Source organism: Lissotriton helveticus, chromosome 3_1 (assembly GCF_964261635.1).
Source record: "Lissotriton helveticus chromosome 3_1, aLisHel1.1, whole genome shotgun sequence".
Classification (NCBI taxonomy): Eukaryota; Metazoa; Chordata; class Amphibia; order Caudata; family Salamandridae; genus Lissotriton; species Lissotriton helveticus.
Genome location: NC_136061.1, coordinates 779,700,010 through 779,715,425, shown reverse-complemented (window position 1 = coordinate 779,715,425; position 15,416 = coordinate 779,700,010). Strand labels below are relative to the sequence as shown.

Genomic DNA, 15,416 nt, shown 5'->3' with positions numbered 1-15,416 from the left:
CTTATAAATTTGCGTATTCATCTGAAATGATTTACACAACAGCCCTGAATTTGCTCTGTACAGAATCCATGGATTTAAACCTTATTTGCATTGCTATATGAAACTAGATTCAACCTAACATTCGAGAAGTCTTACTAGTTACATTATTTTATTTTATTGTATTTTTAAATTCATGCATTAGGTTGCCTCATAGTTCTATGTGGCACAGGTGAGTGATGAATTTAAAAATAAAATAGAGGGAATCCGTAAATATTTTGGGAGTGGTGGAGCGTGCCAGAGGTAAGCACCATCTAAAATGTCCCAAAAAAGCTTTGAAGATGAGCAAGAGTCCTAAAAGCCTGGATGAAGATGCAAAAATAGTCTTTGATGAATATGACTTGTTACAACGCGAGTCATTACATCACGTTGCATTACAACGCGGTGGTTACGACCACATTGTTACCACGCAATGCCATTACTGCGCATCATTACATTGACTTGCATAAGATGGCGCACTGGCATTAGAAATTTATAATTTACTACTCCAACTCCAGCCTACATAACTGTAGGGAAGGTGTTGGAATAGTAAACTATACTATTCCTAATGTTAGCGCGCCATCTACTGCAAGTCGATGTAATGACTTGCGTAGTAATGGCTTTGCCTGGTAACAACGCGGTCGTTGTTATGACCGCGTTGTAATAGCATTGTAGTGTGATGACCGCGATGTAAAGGTCGTCTCCCGTCTTGGATGTCCCATATCACTAACTTTTAATGTATGTCTAGCAAACACAAACCAAGCTCAGATCTTTGGAATGATAAAACTTTTCCTTACAATATTTTCAATGCCTATACAAAAAAAAGTCAGAGATATTCTTTACAAAATGCACTTGTTAGTAGTGGTTAATTTAGAAAAAATATCGGTCAAGGTAAGTACATTTCCAATCCCAACAAGAACCAAGTCCTTGTTTATTTGTCTAGATGTGTGTACCAAAATGCAGAGCAATAACTAATATTTTAAACTTGTGATTCTTACTCTCACAAAAAGACGAATAATAATATTGCCCTGTGGTGCTTTGTAAGAATTGGCACTGTCGACTTACTGAGATTAATTGAAATGGCCCTTGAGAAATGATATCTTTAATGCAAAACAGGTTGAATGGCCACTTATCATAATATTTTGCAAGACACAACATCTAGCCAAACTTGTAAAATGTGCAAAAAAGACTATGCAGAAAGTGGTCTGATAGGAAATTTGTGGCCTACTTCAATTTAAAAAAAACATAGATATTGATTATCAGTTGTAGTTTATTTGAAAGGATAATTAATGACTTCTAAAACATGGAAGCCTTTCATTTACAAAAATTGGAATTAAAAATGAGCTGGGTAAGGTCATAACGTAAGTTAACTGTAAAAATGTAAATAAAATATAGAGTTATTTTTAACCACATGTGAAAAAGTGGGTTGCTGGCTGAGGGGGTGAAACTCTACTCAGACATCAATCACAGTCCTTGTTAGGGTGTGGCACAAGCATACCCCAAGTTAACCTGAGCTCAAACCTATGGTAGGTTGGCACAGAGCACTCAGGCTTAACTTAGAGGCCAGCTGGCCAATATGAGCAGAGAGACCATGTCCCCCCCAATCTTTTCTAGAGAAGAAGAGTGTCTGTCATAGTTCAGCCTAGCAGACAATTTTCTTGTTCAGGTCAGGCAGCCAGGTGCTAGACATGTGCTAAATGTGCAGGTGTCTGGCTGCCTAAGCAGAACTTTGCCAGGCTTAGGATTTCACAGCCCTGTGAGCGTGACCTCCTCAACCTGGCAAAAGTGCCTTCAGGCCCTCCCCCTCATTATGAGGGGGATTGTCACTGATTGCCTAAATCCTGGGCACTTCCGTTTGAAGCCCTAAGTGACCAGGGCCGTCTGTCAATCAGTGACACCTTGTCACAGAGTGGGGCGGGGTGGGGTGAGCATTTTCACTGACCCCATCCCACTCTATGACGAATGAGGGACTGAGGTAGGCAGCAGTCTTAACCCTCCTGGTACCTCCAAGGCTTCTCTCCTGGAGAGCTGCAGTGAAGGTAAGTTTTATGTTTTGGATGTTTTTTTAGATGCATGAATGTAAGGGTGCGTATAAGATTAATTAAAACCAAGGAAATGTAATAGCCCCAGTTAAAAAGGTTTAGTGTTCTGTTCATACTGTGATTTACTTGTATCTAAAATTGTTCAACAGCTAGAGCAGAGGTATTTAGATAGTGGTAAATGGTTGTATGTTTTTAGAACATTAAAGGAATTTGCAGCTTGGGCTGGGAACGTGTTGAATTTATTGACGTCACCAAACTCAACCCCATAAAAAACAAAAAGCAAAAGATGAACCTTCTCCCTTGCTTCTTTCCGAGCTTATTAAGCCAATATGCTCCATGCTGAAAAAACATGTAACCAAGGGACTGGGGAGGAATGCAGTGATGTAATGAAGATTACATGGTAAGTAATATTGTTGTTACAACCTTGTCCATCTTCTGAGTCACACACAATAGAGTTTCCTTAGAACTATGATTGGCATTTAGATCATGGCATGTAGCCTACCAAGTTAGCAAATGCCATGGCATCCACTCCCCTACATTACAACCCCCATAGTTAGAGTGTACTATTTGCTGGCCAGAGATTTATAAGGCCTTCATTGCATGCACCAGTGAAGTGGCTGCAATAAAGGCTATGAACTCTGCCAAGTGGGCGCATTGTTTGTAGTACATGCTCAATAGACTATTTTATTTTCCAGAAAGCATTAGAGGGAAGTTGCTTGCCGCATGCATTTTAACCCAGTTAAAGTCTTTTCAGCTCTTGGGTCCTTGTGCTTCACATTGCTTTTTGTGGGGGAAAGAGGTGAGAGGCAAGAAATCATTAAAGGATTCTTCAAACCAATCCTTGTTCTCTGCCTGAATGCATACACAGGGAAATAGTTGGGCATTGAAATAGCAACACAGATGCAGTTAAAGAAACAGTAGAACAATTTACAAATGACCAAGATGGGCACTCTGATGGGAGAGCACTGGGCAGGGCTGGAGGACTGGGTAGAGGCGGGACTGAGAGAAATGGGAGACCTATACCGAGACCCCGCACTCATACCCTTTGAAGACCTGCAGGCTACATATGACATTCCTGGGGGACACTTCCTGAAGCATAGGGCCTTGACCCGCAAGATTAGTGAGCATTGGAGGGGAGGGGGCACAGAGCCACGAGCACTGGTGGGGTGCAGATATGTGGCACTCTCAGCAGGCAGAATTAAAACAATGTCCTGGTTATACAAGGCCATACTGACGGATACACGGTGGCCACTAAAATGCCTGAAACTACAATGGGAGGAAGACCTTGGTAAGCAAATTCCAGAGAGGGACTGGAAAAAAATAAAAGCACGCATACCAAAGGCGTCCAGGAACGCACGTTTTATATTAATTAACTATTATGTACTGCACAGAGCGTACCTAACGCCGGCCCGCATTAGGAGGTATTTAAGTGAGGAATCAGCAGTCTGCCCGAGATGCGGGGAGAGGGAGGCATACAAACTCCACATGTTCTGGGACTGCCCCCTACTTCAGACTTTCTGGGGAGACATACAACAGATAATAGGCGACTTAATTGATAAAGAATTGCCACAGACGCCAGAGACCTTACTTTTGGGATGGTTTCCACACAAGGCTAAGAACAAGGTGACGGGGAAGTTTCAAGACCTTGCTTACGTCCTAGCCAAGAGGGAGATAGCTAGAAATTGGAAGGCCCCGAGAGGACAGCATATTACCACCTGGAGGAGAGAATTAGAGAGATGGGCGGGGGCCGAAAGCAGGCTGCTGTTTAGAGAAGCCAGCCGGGGATCGGTACGATGGACAGGGCCAAAGCCTGGGAAACCTTAGTAGGTGAACTAATAGCCTCGGGACAGGAAGACGTTGACGAGGTGGGCTCCCCTGGGGCGGCTGATGCAGCTCTAGGCAATATTCTGGGAGGACATCAAAATTAGCACACTCGACCTCGGCCTCCTGTATACATGACTGAGAAAACCCACATGTACGAGCAGCTGCCAAACAAGCTGCCAACAAGCTGAACCAATGCAATCCTTGTTCCATTGCAACCCAGGAGAGGGAGGGGGGTGGAACTGTTCTATTTCCTGTTTTGAGGGAGTTGGATTGTAAGACTTTCCGAATGTTCACAGACCCATCTCTCATACTTGCTAAAGGCTTATTCATCATAAAGTACTGTATGTGACAATAAAGCTTAAATGCCAATAAAATATGGTTACAAAAAAGTTGGGCACTCTGAGGTTGGGAAGACAATCCTCAGAAATCTCACTTACCATATTCATTGAAAAGAGCTATAGGCATACCAAGACAAATGCAAGATAGGGGTTACACCCCACAGTGTAGGTCAAAATCTGGAGAACATTTTTAATGACAGTATCCATCTTCCCCATCCCAAGTATATAACTAATATTTAGTGTCAATTAAAAGCTTGAATAGTCTTTGGAAGAGAAGAGGTCTTAAGACATTTGGTGAGTGACTAAGGTTGTTTGGATGTTCCCTTTATCACTGAAATACAATCGCTTGAACATATTGGTGAATGATCTCTGAAATGCAACCTGGCACATATTGGATTGATTACTCTCATTCACTAAGCTTTCCCACAGGAAAATGTTATGTTTAGTACTGGTCATTTTTTGTAATTCTTCAAATATTGACTACACCCTTGTTGATGACATTATAAAGATTTAAAGCACCATAAAGGCTGTACAAAATTGGGTTGTTGGTTGACTGGTGTGTAAGACCTGGTCAAGAGGCAACCACAATCATCATCAGAATAAGGCATGTGCCATCCCTAAATTAACCTGTGCTCACCCCTCTTGTAGTTTGGCACAGAGCAGTCAGGCTTAACTTAGAGGCAATGTGTAAAGTGTGCAATACTTCAAACAGTAATAAAGTTACAAAACCACACAAAAATGATCCCAAACTAAGTTAGAAAAATAGAACTTCGTTTAATAAATACAACAATGGCAAAATGACAAAAATCCAATCAGGAAAACCGGAGATTTTAGTGAAAATAGCACCAAAAAGCACAAAGATAATTGTGGATATCTGGTCGTGCCTGACTCAAACAAAGTCAAAAGTTGAAGCCGACCACAATGGAGCATGGCCAGCTACAGGGATGCGGTTAGACCCGCTAAACAGAGTACCTTTAATCCTATTTTGCAGAGTGTTGTGAAGATCAATGTCAAAGATTCATCGCTCAGTGATGCAGTGGTACCGAGATGTGACAAGACAGGCTGCGATGCGAGGATGCAGTGCACAGTTAGGGTGACTTGTTGGAGCTGCAAGGCTGAGTTGCAGAGTCTGGTGTCATCATCGAGGCTGCCATTGATGAGTAGTGCAAGGGCCTCCACTGAGGATACGTCACGCTGTGGCATTTCCAGTGGGGCTGCAAATGAGATGTGGTTCTTTGAGACTGGTCCAAACCATGCAGTAGAGGTGATGCGTCAGTTGTGCTTTGGTTTGCGCTGCACAGCAGAGGAGATACGTCGGTTCCGCTGGATCGACAGAGGCTGGCAGAGGTCTTTAAGCCCACTTCCTAGGTTACAGGACTGGGGTGGCATCACTTGGCAGGGTAGACTTCAGATGTCAGAGTCCAGGTGCAGGTTTGTTGGAAGCCTGTTGTGTCCCTGAGGCTTCAGATCAGAAGGTCAGCCAACTAACCCTTGGAGTCACACTGGGTTCTAGAGATGTAGGGTGAATCCTTCTCACCCCGGCAAGAGAGGAGCAGGCAGCAGGTCAGCACAGCAGGGCAGCTGTCCTTTAAAGCAGATGTCCAGCAGAGTGGCAGTCCTTTCAGCAGCATCCAACAGAATATCCACAGGTCCAGAGCTGTACTGAAGTATTGGTGTCTGAGGTCAAGTATTTATACCCACTTGTGCCTTTGAAGTGGGGAAAAGCTTCTAGATGTCTTTGAAGTGCAGAGGTGCCCTGCCTTCCTAGTCCTGACTGCAGACTAACCACAGGGAGTATGCAGCCCTTTGTGTGGAGACAGGACACAGCCCTTTCAAGTATAAGTGGGGTAGGCCCAGCTCCTCCCTTCCATCCTGCCAGTGATGGCCCATCTATGCATATATAAGGTTTCCATGGTGTCTGGCCGTCTAGGAGGAATAAAAAAAGCCCAACTGTCAACTGCCTCCAGCCATGTGACCCAGAGACAGGCTGCAGGCACCAAAAGGCAAAGGGAAGAAAATGACAACTTTTGAAGAGTGGCATTTTCAAAGTTGTAATTTAAAATCCAAATTCACCATAAGTTATGGTTGTTCATTGCAATTCCAGAGATACCAAACATGAACTAGGTACGTGTTCCCATTTGGAAATTACACTTATAAAATGTAATAAGGTAACTCCAATGTTATCCTATGGCAAAGGTAGGCCTTGCAGTAGTGAAAAACATGTACATGTACAACTGAAAAATACATGTCCTACATTTTAAATACATTACACCATACCTTCTGGACTGTCCAGGGCCTACCCTGTGGGTGACATATCTGCTTAAAAAGGAAGGTTTGGGCCTAGCAAAATGTTTACTGTGCCAGGTCAAATGGCAGTTTAATTTGCACACATACAGGCTGCAATGGCAGGCCTGGGACATGTTTAAAGTACTAATTAAGTGCAGGGCACAATCAGTGCGGCAGGCCCACTAGTAGCATTTGGGGTTTTGAAGGAATTCTGAAAATGTATTTTTTCTCTGTCTCAACCAATGCTGCTACAGTTTTTTCATGTTGGTAATTTGTCTTCCTTCTCTGCTATAAATAGACATCTTTTGCCTTCTGAAATGCTTACTTTGTTTCTTTTTCTTCTGTTATTCTCATTTGGTGGTTGTGCCCTGACTCCGTCAAGCAGTGCAAGAGGCAGAGCAGGAAGATGTAAAGGTGGCTGCAGACTCCCAAGCTCCAAAGTCGAATAAAAAGCTCAAAGCGACAGCTGCGGCCGCACAGACAGGCAGTGCCAGAAAAGAGAAAAAGGGGAAGCACAAAGGTTAGCCATATGTTGCAGAATGCATTAACAATGACTTGTGTGACAAAAGATGATGAAATATTGCATGCATCTGATAGTATTCTTTGGAATGGCTATAAAGATTGCTCACAAGCCTGAAGCAGGACCTTTGGAATTATGCCGTAATGGTGAGCTGGAATTATGCAGTGATGGAGAACCAAATTATATGGCAAAGTTTATTAAATTATGTAGCAAGAAAACACAAATTATGTGCAATAATGTTGTATATTCTTTAGCAATATTATTGTAGAGTTTTGACAATTTTACAAGCATTGATACTTTTTAGGAAGAGTTTTACCTGATGTGTAGCAGTTTAAAATATAAACACTGCAATTCACATCTAAAAGGTGACCAATTAACCTTTGGTAAGCATCTACCATTGCATCTTAGCATAGGTGCCGTTATTAAGTAACTTTTTATGTGATTTAGCTGAATTTTTGATGGTTTGATGTATTCTGCTAAATATGCAGCAGGTGATGGTTTATGTGGCAAGTGTGCTAAACCCATAAATATGTGAAAAAAGCCCAGGAAGAATCACATAATTCCAGTGGGCCATATTGTCACCCATTTTATAAAATAGTGATAACTGGGTAACACATTTTTTGATCTGTACACATTTGTTGCCCAATATTACCTTTTTAGACACTATCCCTTTTGGATGTAGTCATCCTGCATAACATATAGCTGTAAAACTACCCATACAGTGTTTTATTTAAAACATGCTTTAACATGCATGCAATAATATTTTGCATTGTTTAAAATGTTCCAAATGTTTTCATGATTCATTTAGTTGATGGATTACCCAGATGTAACTGGAGTATATTTTGTCTAGAAGCAATTAGATGTATCAGAATTATTTAGATTGATTTTTATGAAAAGCCAAATGAGGTGTCATTATTACTAAAAAATATAGAGCCATGCCCAGATGTTCCAAATAATGCCCCTTTCTAGTCTCACACTAGCTAATGTGATTAAAGCATTACAAATGTTTTACAAAAGATATTGCATATATGTATTCTGTTTCATTGGACACTGATATAGAAACCAACATTATCAAGCTCAGATAGAGGCGACGTTGAAGCAACATGCTACCTAATATTCAGTTGAGGATATCTTAACAACTTGCAGCCAGTTCTCACAAGTGCTCCAAACTCCTTTTTTTCAAAAATGAAAAAAGCTATTCTTATTTATTACTTGCATTGTTTGTAGCACAGAAATTGCATTTCTTGAGGGTTCACCTTCAGATATCCACAACAGCCCCATTTTGGTTAAATATCCCTAAACCTGACGGCGTGCCTTGGCCACAGAGCGCAATGGCTGCATCTCAGCTAGTGGCCCAAAACTGCCAAAATATCTGCTCACCCATCCAATTTTGACCCAACAATAACAGCTAGGAGGGGCATCGGCAACCTCTGTCTGCCGATACTGAGGACATTGCCGAAATGGGTGTATTTCGGGAAAAGGAGACACGCTCCGTTCGGGCCTGAGAATCCCCAGGCTAAAGTTGGAACTGGCTGGAGGTGACTTCTATGACAGCGGCCAAGACACGCTAATTTCTGCGGGGTCCGCAAGAAGTCGGAAGTCAAAAATACAAGCCTAAACTGTGAGAAAAGTTAGTCCGCAAGGTGGATGCCCCCCGCTTCCCTCACACAGGAGGTGTGATAAAGTGGAGAAACAACGGGAGACACAGAGCCTGCAAGGTGCTTTGTGACGTAGATCCTGGCCCATCGGACCAACCACATTACTGTAGAGCCCTGCGACAACTGTGGAGGGGTGAGTGCGGCCTCCGGGCAAGGAAAACAACAGCGCTAGAACTAAGTTGCAGCAAACGGCTGCATTGGCTCTGAAAGGGAGTGCCCAAGAAGGGGTAGGTGCCTCTTTTGAACCTTGCAACTGGCATTTCAAACAGAGTAGTGCTGGGGAACAAAAAAGAAGTGTTGGGCTGCATTGCTCAGAAGGTGTAGCACCCTGATGGCCCCTTTACCCAGTGCCATGCCCCCGGCCGATAACGGGGAGTCACATCAACCAGTGGCAAGAAGGGTGTAAGTGCCGGCGACGGTGCTTCAGGGGGTGACTCTTGGAGGACGTGGGACTCCCAATCGACAGACGTAATAACAGGAGTGTTGGGATGCCACTGCAACACACCCGGCTGTGCCATCGCCGACGTGTGGCCCCAACAAGAAAATAGACTGAGGCTTTTTCTACTTGACCTTAATCTGACTAAGAGAAAATGCACACTTGAGTGCCGAATCGAGGGTGCTATTGTGAGAGTATACTTCTGGAGCGGGGCACCATGTCTGAGCCGAAGGGACAGAAAAGCACACTCCAGACCAAGCTAGACGAATGCGCCGTTCAAAAAGCAGCAGAGAGGGATGGTGCAAGCAAAGGGGAGCCGGAGATGGCACAGAACAAATCGAATGAATAGCCAACACTTGTAGACGTTATGGCGGCTATAGCGGGAGTGCACACCTCACTGGAGCATAGAATGAATACAATATCTATAGAAATGGCACTGATCAGAACCGATCTTCAGAAAACCAGTGAGATAGTTAGAACCATCAAAGGGATTACCACAGAGCTTAGCACTGAAACCCAGCAGATGAGGAAGGACATCAGGGAACTTCAAGCCGCCCAGAAAAAGACAGACTGCCAGTTGGACGAGTATAAAGGCCTAGCGCGGCGCAACAACATCAGAATCATTGAGTCATTAAAAAAGCCGAAGGACCGGCGGTGGACGTATTTGTTGAAGACTTAATAGTCCATCATCTTCGGCCCAAGACCCTATCAAAATTCTTCACAGTCAAAAGGGCGCATTGGGTACCAGGACTCAGACCGAAACTGGGAGTACCCCAGGCTGATTCTGGCAAAATTCTCAATTTCAGAGACCGGGATGTCATACTGCAAGCGGCTCGGGCCAATCCCCCTCTTAAATTTGAGAACAGCGAATTGTCTTTCTTTCCGGACTTTACCATTGCGGTTCAGAGACAAAGAAGGATCTTTTTGGGCGTGAAGAAACAACTACGAGACAAAGGTATCAAATATACAATGTTGTTTCTCGCGAAATTGAGTGTGGAAGCAGATGGCAAGTCATGGTTTTTTGACTCCCTAGAGGCGGCACAGGATTGGTTGGAAGGCTGGCAACCGCCAAGAGACCATATGGCTCGATGAAGTGGTGGCCCATGACCCTACACATACACTGGACTAGCCCACATACGACTATTGAATAATAACTCCATGGGCTGAATTTCTCCTCTTTGCAGCCGGGGGTTCGAGCTGACGCATTGGACAGGTAACAAAGCTACTCTATGCGCTAAGTGACTCTATTTGTGCATGCTAACGTTAATGCAAGGATCAGTGAGGATAGTGAAAGGTGGCGGAGGGACCACTGGGCGGGAGTAACCATCTCCCCCTAATTCTTAAGTTAGTTGCATAGTTAGGGGGACAGGCAATCTGCACAATTGGGGAAATGGGCAGTTTGAAACCCAGAGTGCTGGGACGCAGGGAGGGGGGGAGGTAGGTATTTTTAGTTGTAACTGTTTAATCAAGGGTCAATCAAGTCAAAATATTTTGCTGATACTGGAAACGAGGGCATGGGTGATAACTCCGGGGCAGGGCGGGGGTGGGTTTGTTTGGTGGTGGGGGGTTGAAGTGGACAGATATTGCAATAATGAGTGAGAAAATGTTTAGGCTGCTATCCTGGAATGTCAACGGCCTGGGTGACAAGTTGAAGAGGGCAATTGTGCTGGTAGTTCATTAAAAGACATGCCCCAGAGGTGGTGCTCCTCCAGGAGACGCACCTCATGGGAAACACCTGTAGGGCATTGGATAGGTGGGGCTATAGACTAGTCATACATTCGGGGTTCACGTCCAGCTCACGGGGAGTTGTAATAATTCTACGCAAATCCTTTCCCATGTCGATAGACCGCACCTGGACTGATACATAGGGTAGACTCGCAGTGGTCTCGGGGAGGTGGGAAGGTGGGCCGCTAACGCTGGTGTCAGTCTATGCCCCACCGAGACTACAGGCTGAAACATTGCGAGACTTGGAACAAATATTGCTTGAGTTCCCCAAAGGAAAATTACTGATAGGAGGAGACTTTAACTGGGTGGTATGTGGCAAGACTGACTACCGCTCGCCACGAGATTTGGGGCCGGCACAAAGGGTTCTGTCCACCTTCTTGGATGCACTTGGATTGGTGGATATCTGGCGAATCCGCCATCCCACAGAGATCCAGTTCACATTTCTCTTGGGAGTCCATCATAGCCTCTCCCACATTGATTATATCCTAATGCCTGCCGAACAAGCGGGACACATTACGGAAGTTAGGCACATGGTACGAGGTATATCCGACCACTCCCCAATTGGGGTACAGCTGGCAGTGGGAGGGGGCCAGGTGGATAGAGTGTCCCCAATAAACCCAGTGGTCTGACGGCAGGTTATGTCCTTGGATGCCACCATGGCCTTTGATATGATTGAAGGGCCCTACTTGTTTGCAGTGCTGGAGAAAATGGGTTTTGGACAAAACTTTATCGGATGGGTCAAACTCCTATATAGTAAACATTTAGCGCAAGTGGCTGTGAATAATAAAACATCTGAGACATTTTGACTAGGACGAGGCATGAGGCAGGGATACCCCCTGTCTCCCTTGTTATTTGCCCTAGCGCTAGAGCCTCTGGCCTGCTGGATCCAGAGAGACCCGGTTGTGAGAGGTTTGAGATGGTCTGAGGAGTGGGAGGATCATATCTTTCTCTATGCCGACGACATCTTACTGTATCTGTCATCGCCAGCCGCTTCAATAAACAGGACCCTTCATATATTCAACACCTTTGGTAGGTACTCTGGATATACAGTAAACTGGACAAAGTCGCTAATCCATGTGTTATGGGGACTATTCCCAAAATTGCCAAAGGGGTACAAAATAGAAGAGGCAACAGTGGGCTTCACATATCTCGGCATATATATTACCATGGACCCTGTTCAATATTATGAACACAATCTTCAGCCCCCGCCGAGGCGTCTCCAGAGTGATGTCGCCTTCTGAAGGACTCTCCCGCTGTGCCTCTTGTGTAGGGCTGTGTTATTTAAAATGATGACGTTACCCCGTTTTCTGTACGTCCTGCACAACTCACCAGACCCGATCCCGGTGTCCTATTTTGCTGTAATTGAGGGTGAACAGAGAGCCCTCTTATGGGGCAGGGGCGCACCTTGAATTTCACTCCCGAAACTCGTCCGAAGATGGAACGATAGTGGACTCCATGATATTAAAAAATACTATTGGCAGCACAACTGGCATCTATAAATCAGGGTTATATTGTCCACAGAACGGTTCGGGTTATCTGATGGACAGATGGCTTTTACCAGGGGAGTCCTATACTAGAGCTCTTTACGGCAAGCCAACTTGGCTGAGACTGATGGATCCCACATCACACTTGGTCCGGATCTGGCACACAGCGCATAAAAGTCTGGGATGGGATGAGCGCCTCACGCAATCTACCCCTATATGGGACTCCTATCTGTTGGGGAACCTATGAGCTACCAAGGGTTTTAACATGTTGGACCTCATAGGGCTCTCACGGTTGGGAGACCTGTGGAAGAATGGTAAAGTGATAGAGTTTTCCACGTTACAGCAAGAATACGAACTTGCGGATTCTGAATTATTTAGATATTACCAGGTCAGACACGCTATGCAGGCATGCCTGGAGGAAGGAACGACGTTGCCTGAGGCAATGCCACTGGAAGATAGACTACTTGACGGATACATGTCGGATAAGTCAATATCCCTCACTTACCGTAAGCTCATAAATCATACCACTGATCCCCTAATAAAACTCAGGGAGCAATGGACGGAAGATATATCAGAGCTAGACGATGAAGGCTGGGTAGAGGCACTTGCTTCTCCAAGGGAGGTTGCAATCCCGTCAAGGCTTAAATTAGTGCAGTTAAATATTTTGCACAGGATATATTATTCCAGAAAAGCTCTGGTTCGTATGGGATATGGTGAGGTCTCGAAATGTAAAAGAAACTTTGGAAGTGAGGGTAATTTTATCCACACCATGTGGGATTGTCCTGAGGTTTGTGTATATTGGACAAGGGTAGTCAAATGTATGTCTGAGGTCCTAGGTCAAGCCTTGCAACGAGACGCTGGACAGTGTTTATTAAATGTGTGAGGACCGACGGATTTGGGTAGCAAAGCAAAATATGGGTGGCACTTGGCTACATGATAGCCAAACATAATATTGTCAGTTTGTGGGGAGTGAGAGAGACCCCAAGCCTGACCTGGACGACCCTATACCACAGAAATAAGGCAAAATGTTTCCATAGGTACAAACCGCACCTGAGTCACCCGAACAGACCCAAATGTTTATGCTTAATGATGATGTCTGTAATGTTAGAATATATGATTGCATTCAACTTGATATCTTGAATAAAAAGATTTATAGAAAATATCCTTTAGGTATCTATTGTTAACGGAAAAAACATAAATATGGGTTTGCATCTTAGAATCTGTGGCTCCACCTGTTCGTGTCCTACTGTCAAAGTATGTTTAACTTGGTACATTTTCAGCTGCTATCTAACATTGTTGGAAATTCTCAGTAATTAATATAATGTACAATGCGTCCTCAAAGCTCCCACTGGTGTGATTTTAGATTAATTGAATCACCTTGAATCAATATCAAATTTAGCCAAGATCCACTTTATTCTGGAGCAGTTCTACACATCGGGGAAGTGGGAATGTAGTAAGTAATCTGCGGTTAGATAGAGTATCCACCAGAAATATCCTTACCGAAGTAACTTAGTAAATTAGCACAATATTTGTTCTACAATATTCTGGCACTACACAATATTTTAACATTGTATGTAAGGTAGCGCTCATTTCGGCATGTTTGTGACATTAGTGATATATTAACCATTCTTTGTATTGAATAAGTCAATGGCTGCAGTGATGCCCCATGCACTTTACTATTTTCTTGTATGTTTTTGAATACATTCAAAAGCTCTTTAAAAGCATACTTCGAAAGTTTTTTTAATGAATTTAAATGGTTTGTAAGCATACTTAGAATGTTTTACAACGTTTAGGTTTAACCAATGCATGCACTATAATTTAACACAGATCCTTAACTCAAGCTGTGATGTGGATGGTCATATTAGACACATGTTTTTAATGTATATTTATTAATCAAAGTAGATAGAATAGATAAATTAAAACATGAGTATGTAATATTCATCATTCATATTAAAAAAACAGTAGCACAATAATTATGGAGTACATACACTTGATAAGGAATTCATGACTGGCTGTTTTAGGGCATATGTAACGCCGAAAAAAAAAATATGTATTTTGTGCATATTATTGTTCACTCAGCAACAGATGTTAAAACTCCAACTAATTGCGTTCCGTTGGACACCTGTGAAATGTATTCTTTTGTTTGCTAAAATGTTTAAAGAGCTTGCACATCATACTAATGGGTTGTAGCAGAAGTTGAAAGTCTTCACATTATTTGGGATTAGTAATTATTAGAAATATCTAGGTGTTGGAATAGTGAACATATTTGCTATACATGTTTGGGAACAATTTTTCAGGCAAATGATTTGGTTTACGTAGATAAGAATGACTCTTCAATGTAACACAATATCAAAGCTCCATTCAAAGCTATATGAACTCACTACTGGTCCTCCATGGTCTCCTCAACATTGATAAATTTCACTAAAGCAGGACATACATCAATAGTATATGACACAGACCCACTATTTCATTTATAGAATATTGAAACATTCTCAAAAAGAACACATTCTAAACCGCCTCTATCTATGAAAGTATCTGTGTTTATCACAATACCCAATGTCACCTGAAACAAAAATACCATCCTCCATAAAGTCCCTCTAAAGAATAGCACTTGAAACCCTCCCGAACATAATGAAAAAGTGGCTTTTTAGAACAAATTACCTGAGGTATGGAAAGGTGGGCAAAAAGCCTTCCAGTGATCACCCTTCTAAACTAAAGCCCAATCCTCTGTCTATGATATATATATATATATATATATATATATATATATATATATATATATATATATATATATATTATTATTATTTTTTTTCCAGGAATAATCCGAAACGGCGCAGAAATGTTTCTTGGCTGCAAGTACGGACACGAACCCAGTTTTGGTGCAAAGAATAATTTATTCGACCTCAGTGCTCCCAATCGTCACGACGCGTTTCGCGCTTCACAGAGCGCTTGATCACATCCAGTGCATAGCTTCTTTCCACTTGGATGAAATTTGTTCCGATGGTAGACACACTACTAGGACCAGAAGGCCTAGCGGAAGACCACGCCCACTGCGGCAGGTACTAACATTTAATGAGTGTGCGCGCCC

The 15,416-nt window shown here is 43.2% G+C and overlaps 1 protein-coding gene across 3 annotated transcripts in view; it reads left to right on the top strand.

Annotated features, from left to right (window-relative positions):
- Positions 1 to 15,416, top strand: part of TUB (TUB bipartite transcription factor) — a 593,386-nt gene that overhangs the window by 376,705 nt on the left and 201,265 nt on the right. For 2 of the 3 annotated variants that reach the window (XM_078681009.1, XM_078681007.1), the window contains exon 4: positions 6,888 to 7,025. In XM_078681009.1, coding sequence (XP_078537135.1) covers positions 6,888 to 7,025 — 138 coding nt within the window. The remainder of the gene's footprint in view (positions 1 to 6,887; positions 7,026 to 15,416) is intronic. The other variant, XM_078681008.1, reaches the window with a different exon arrangement.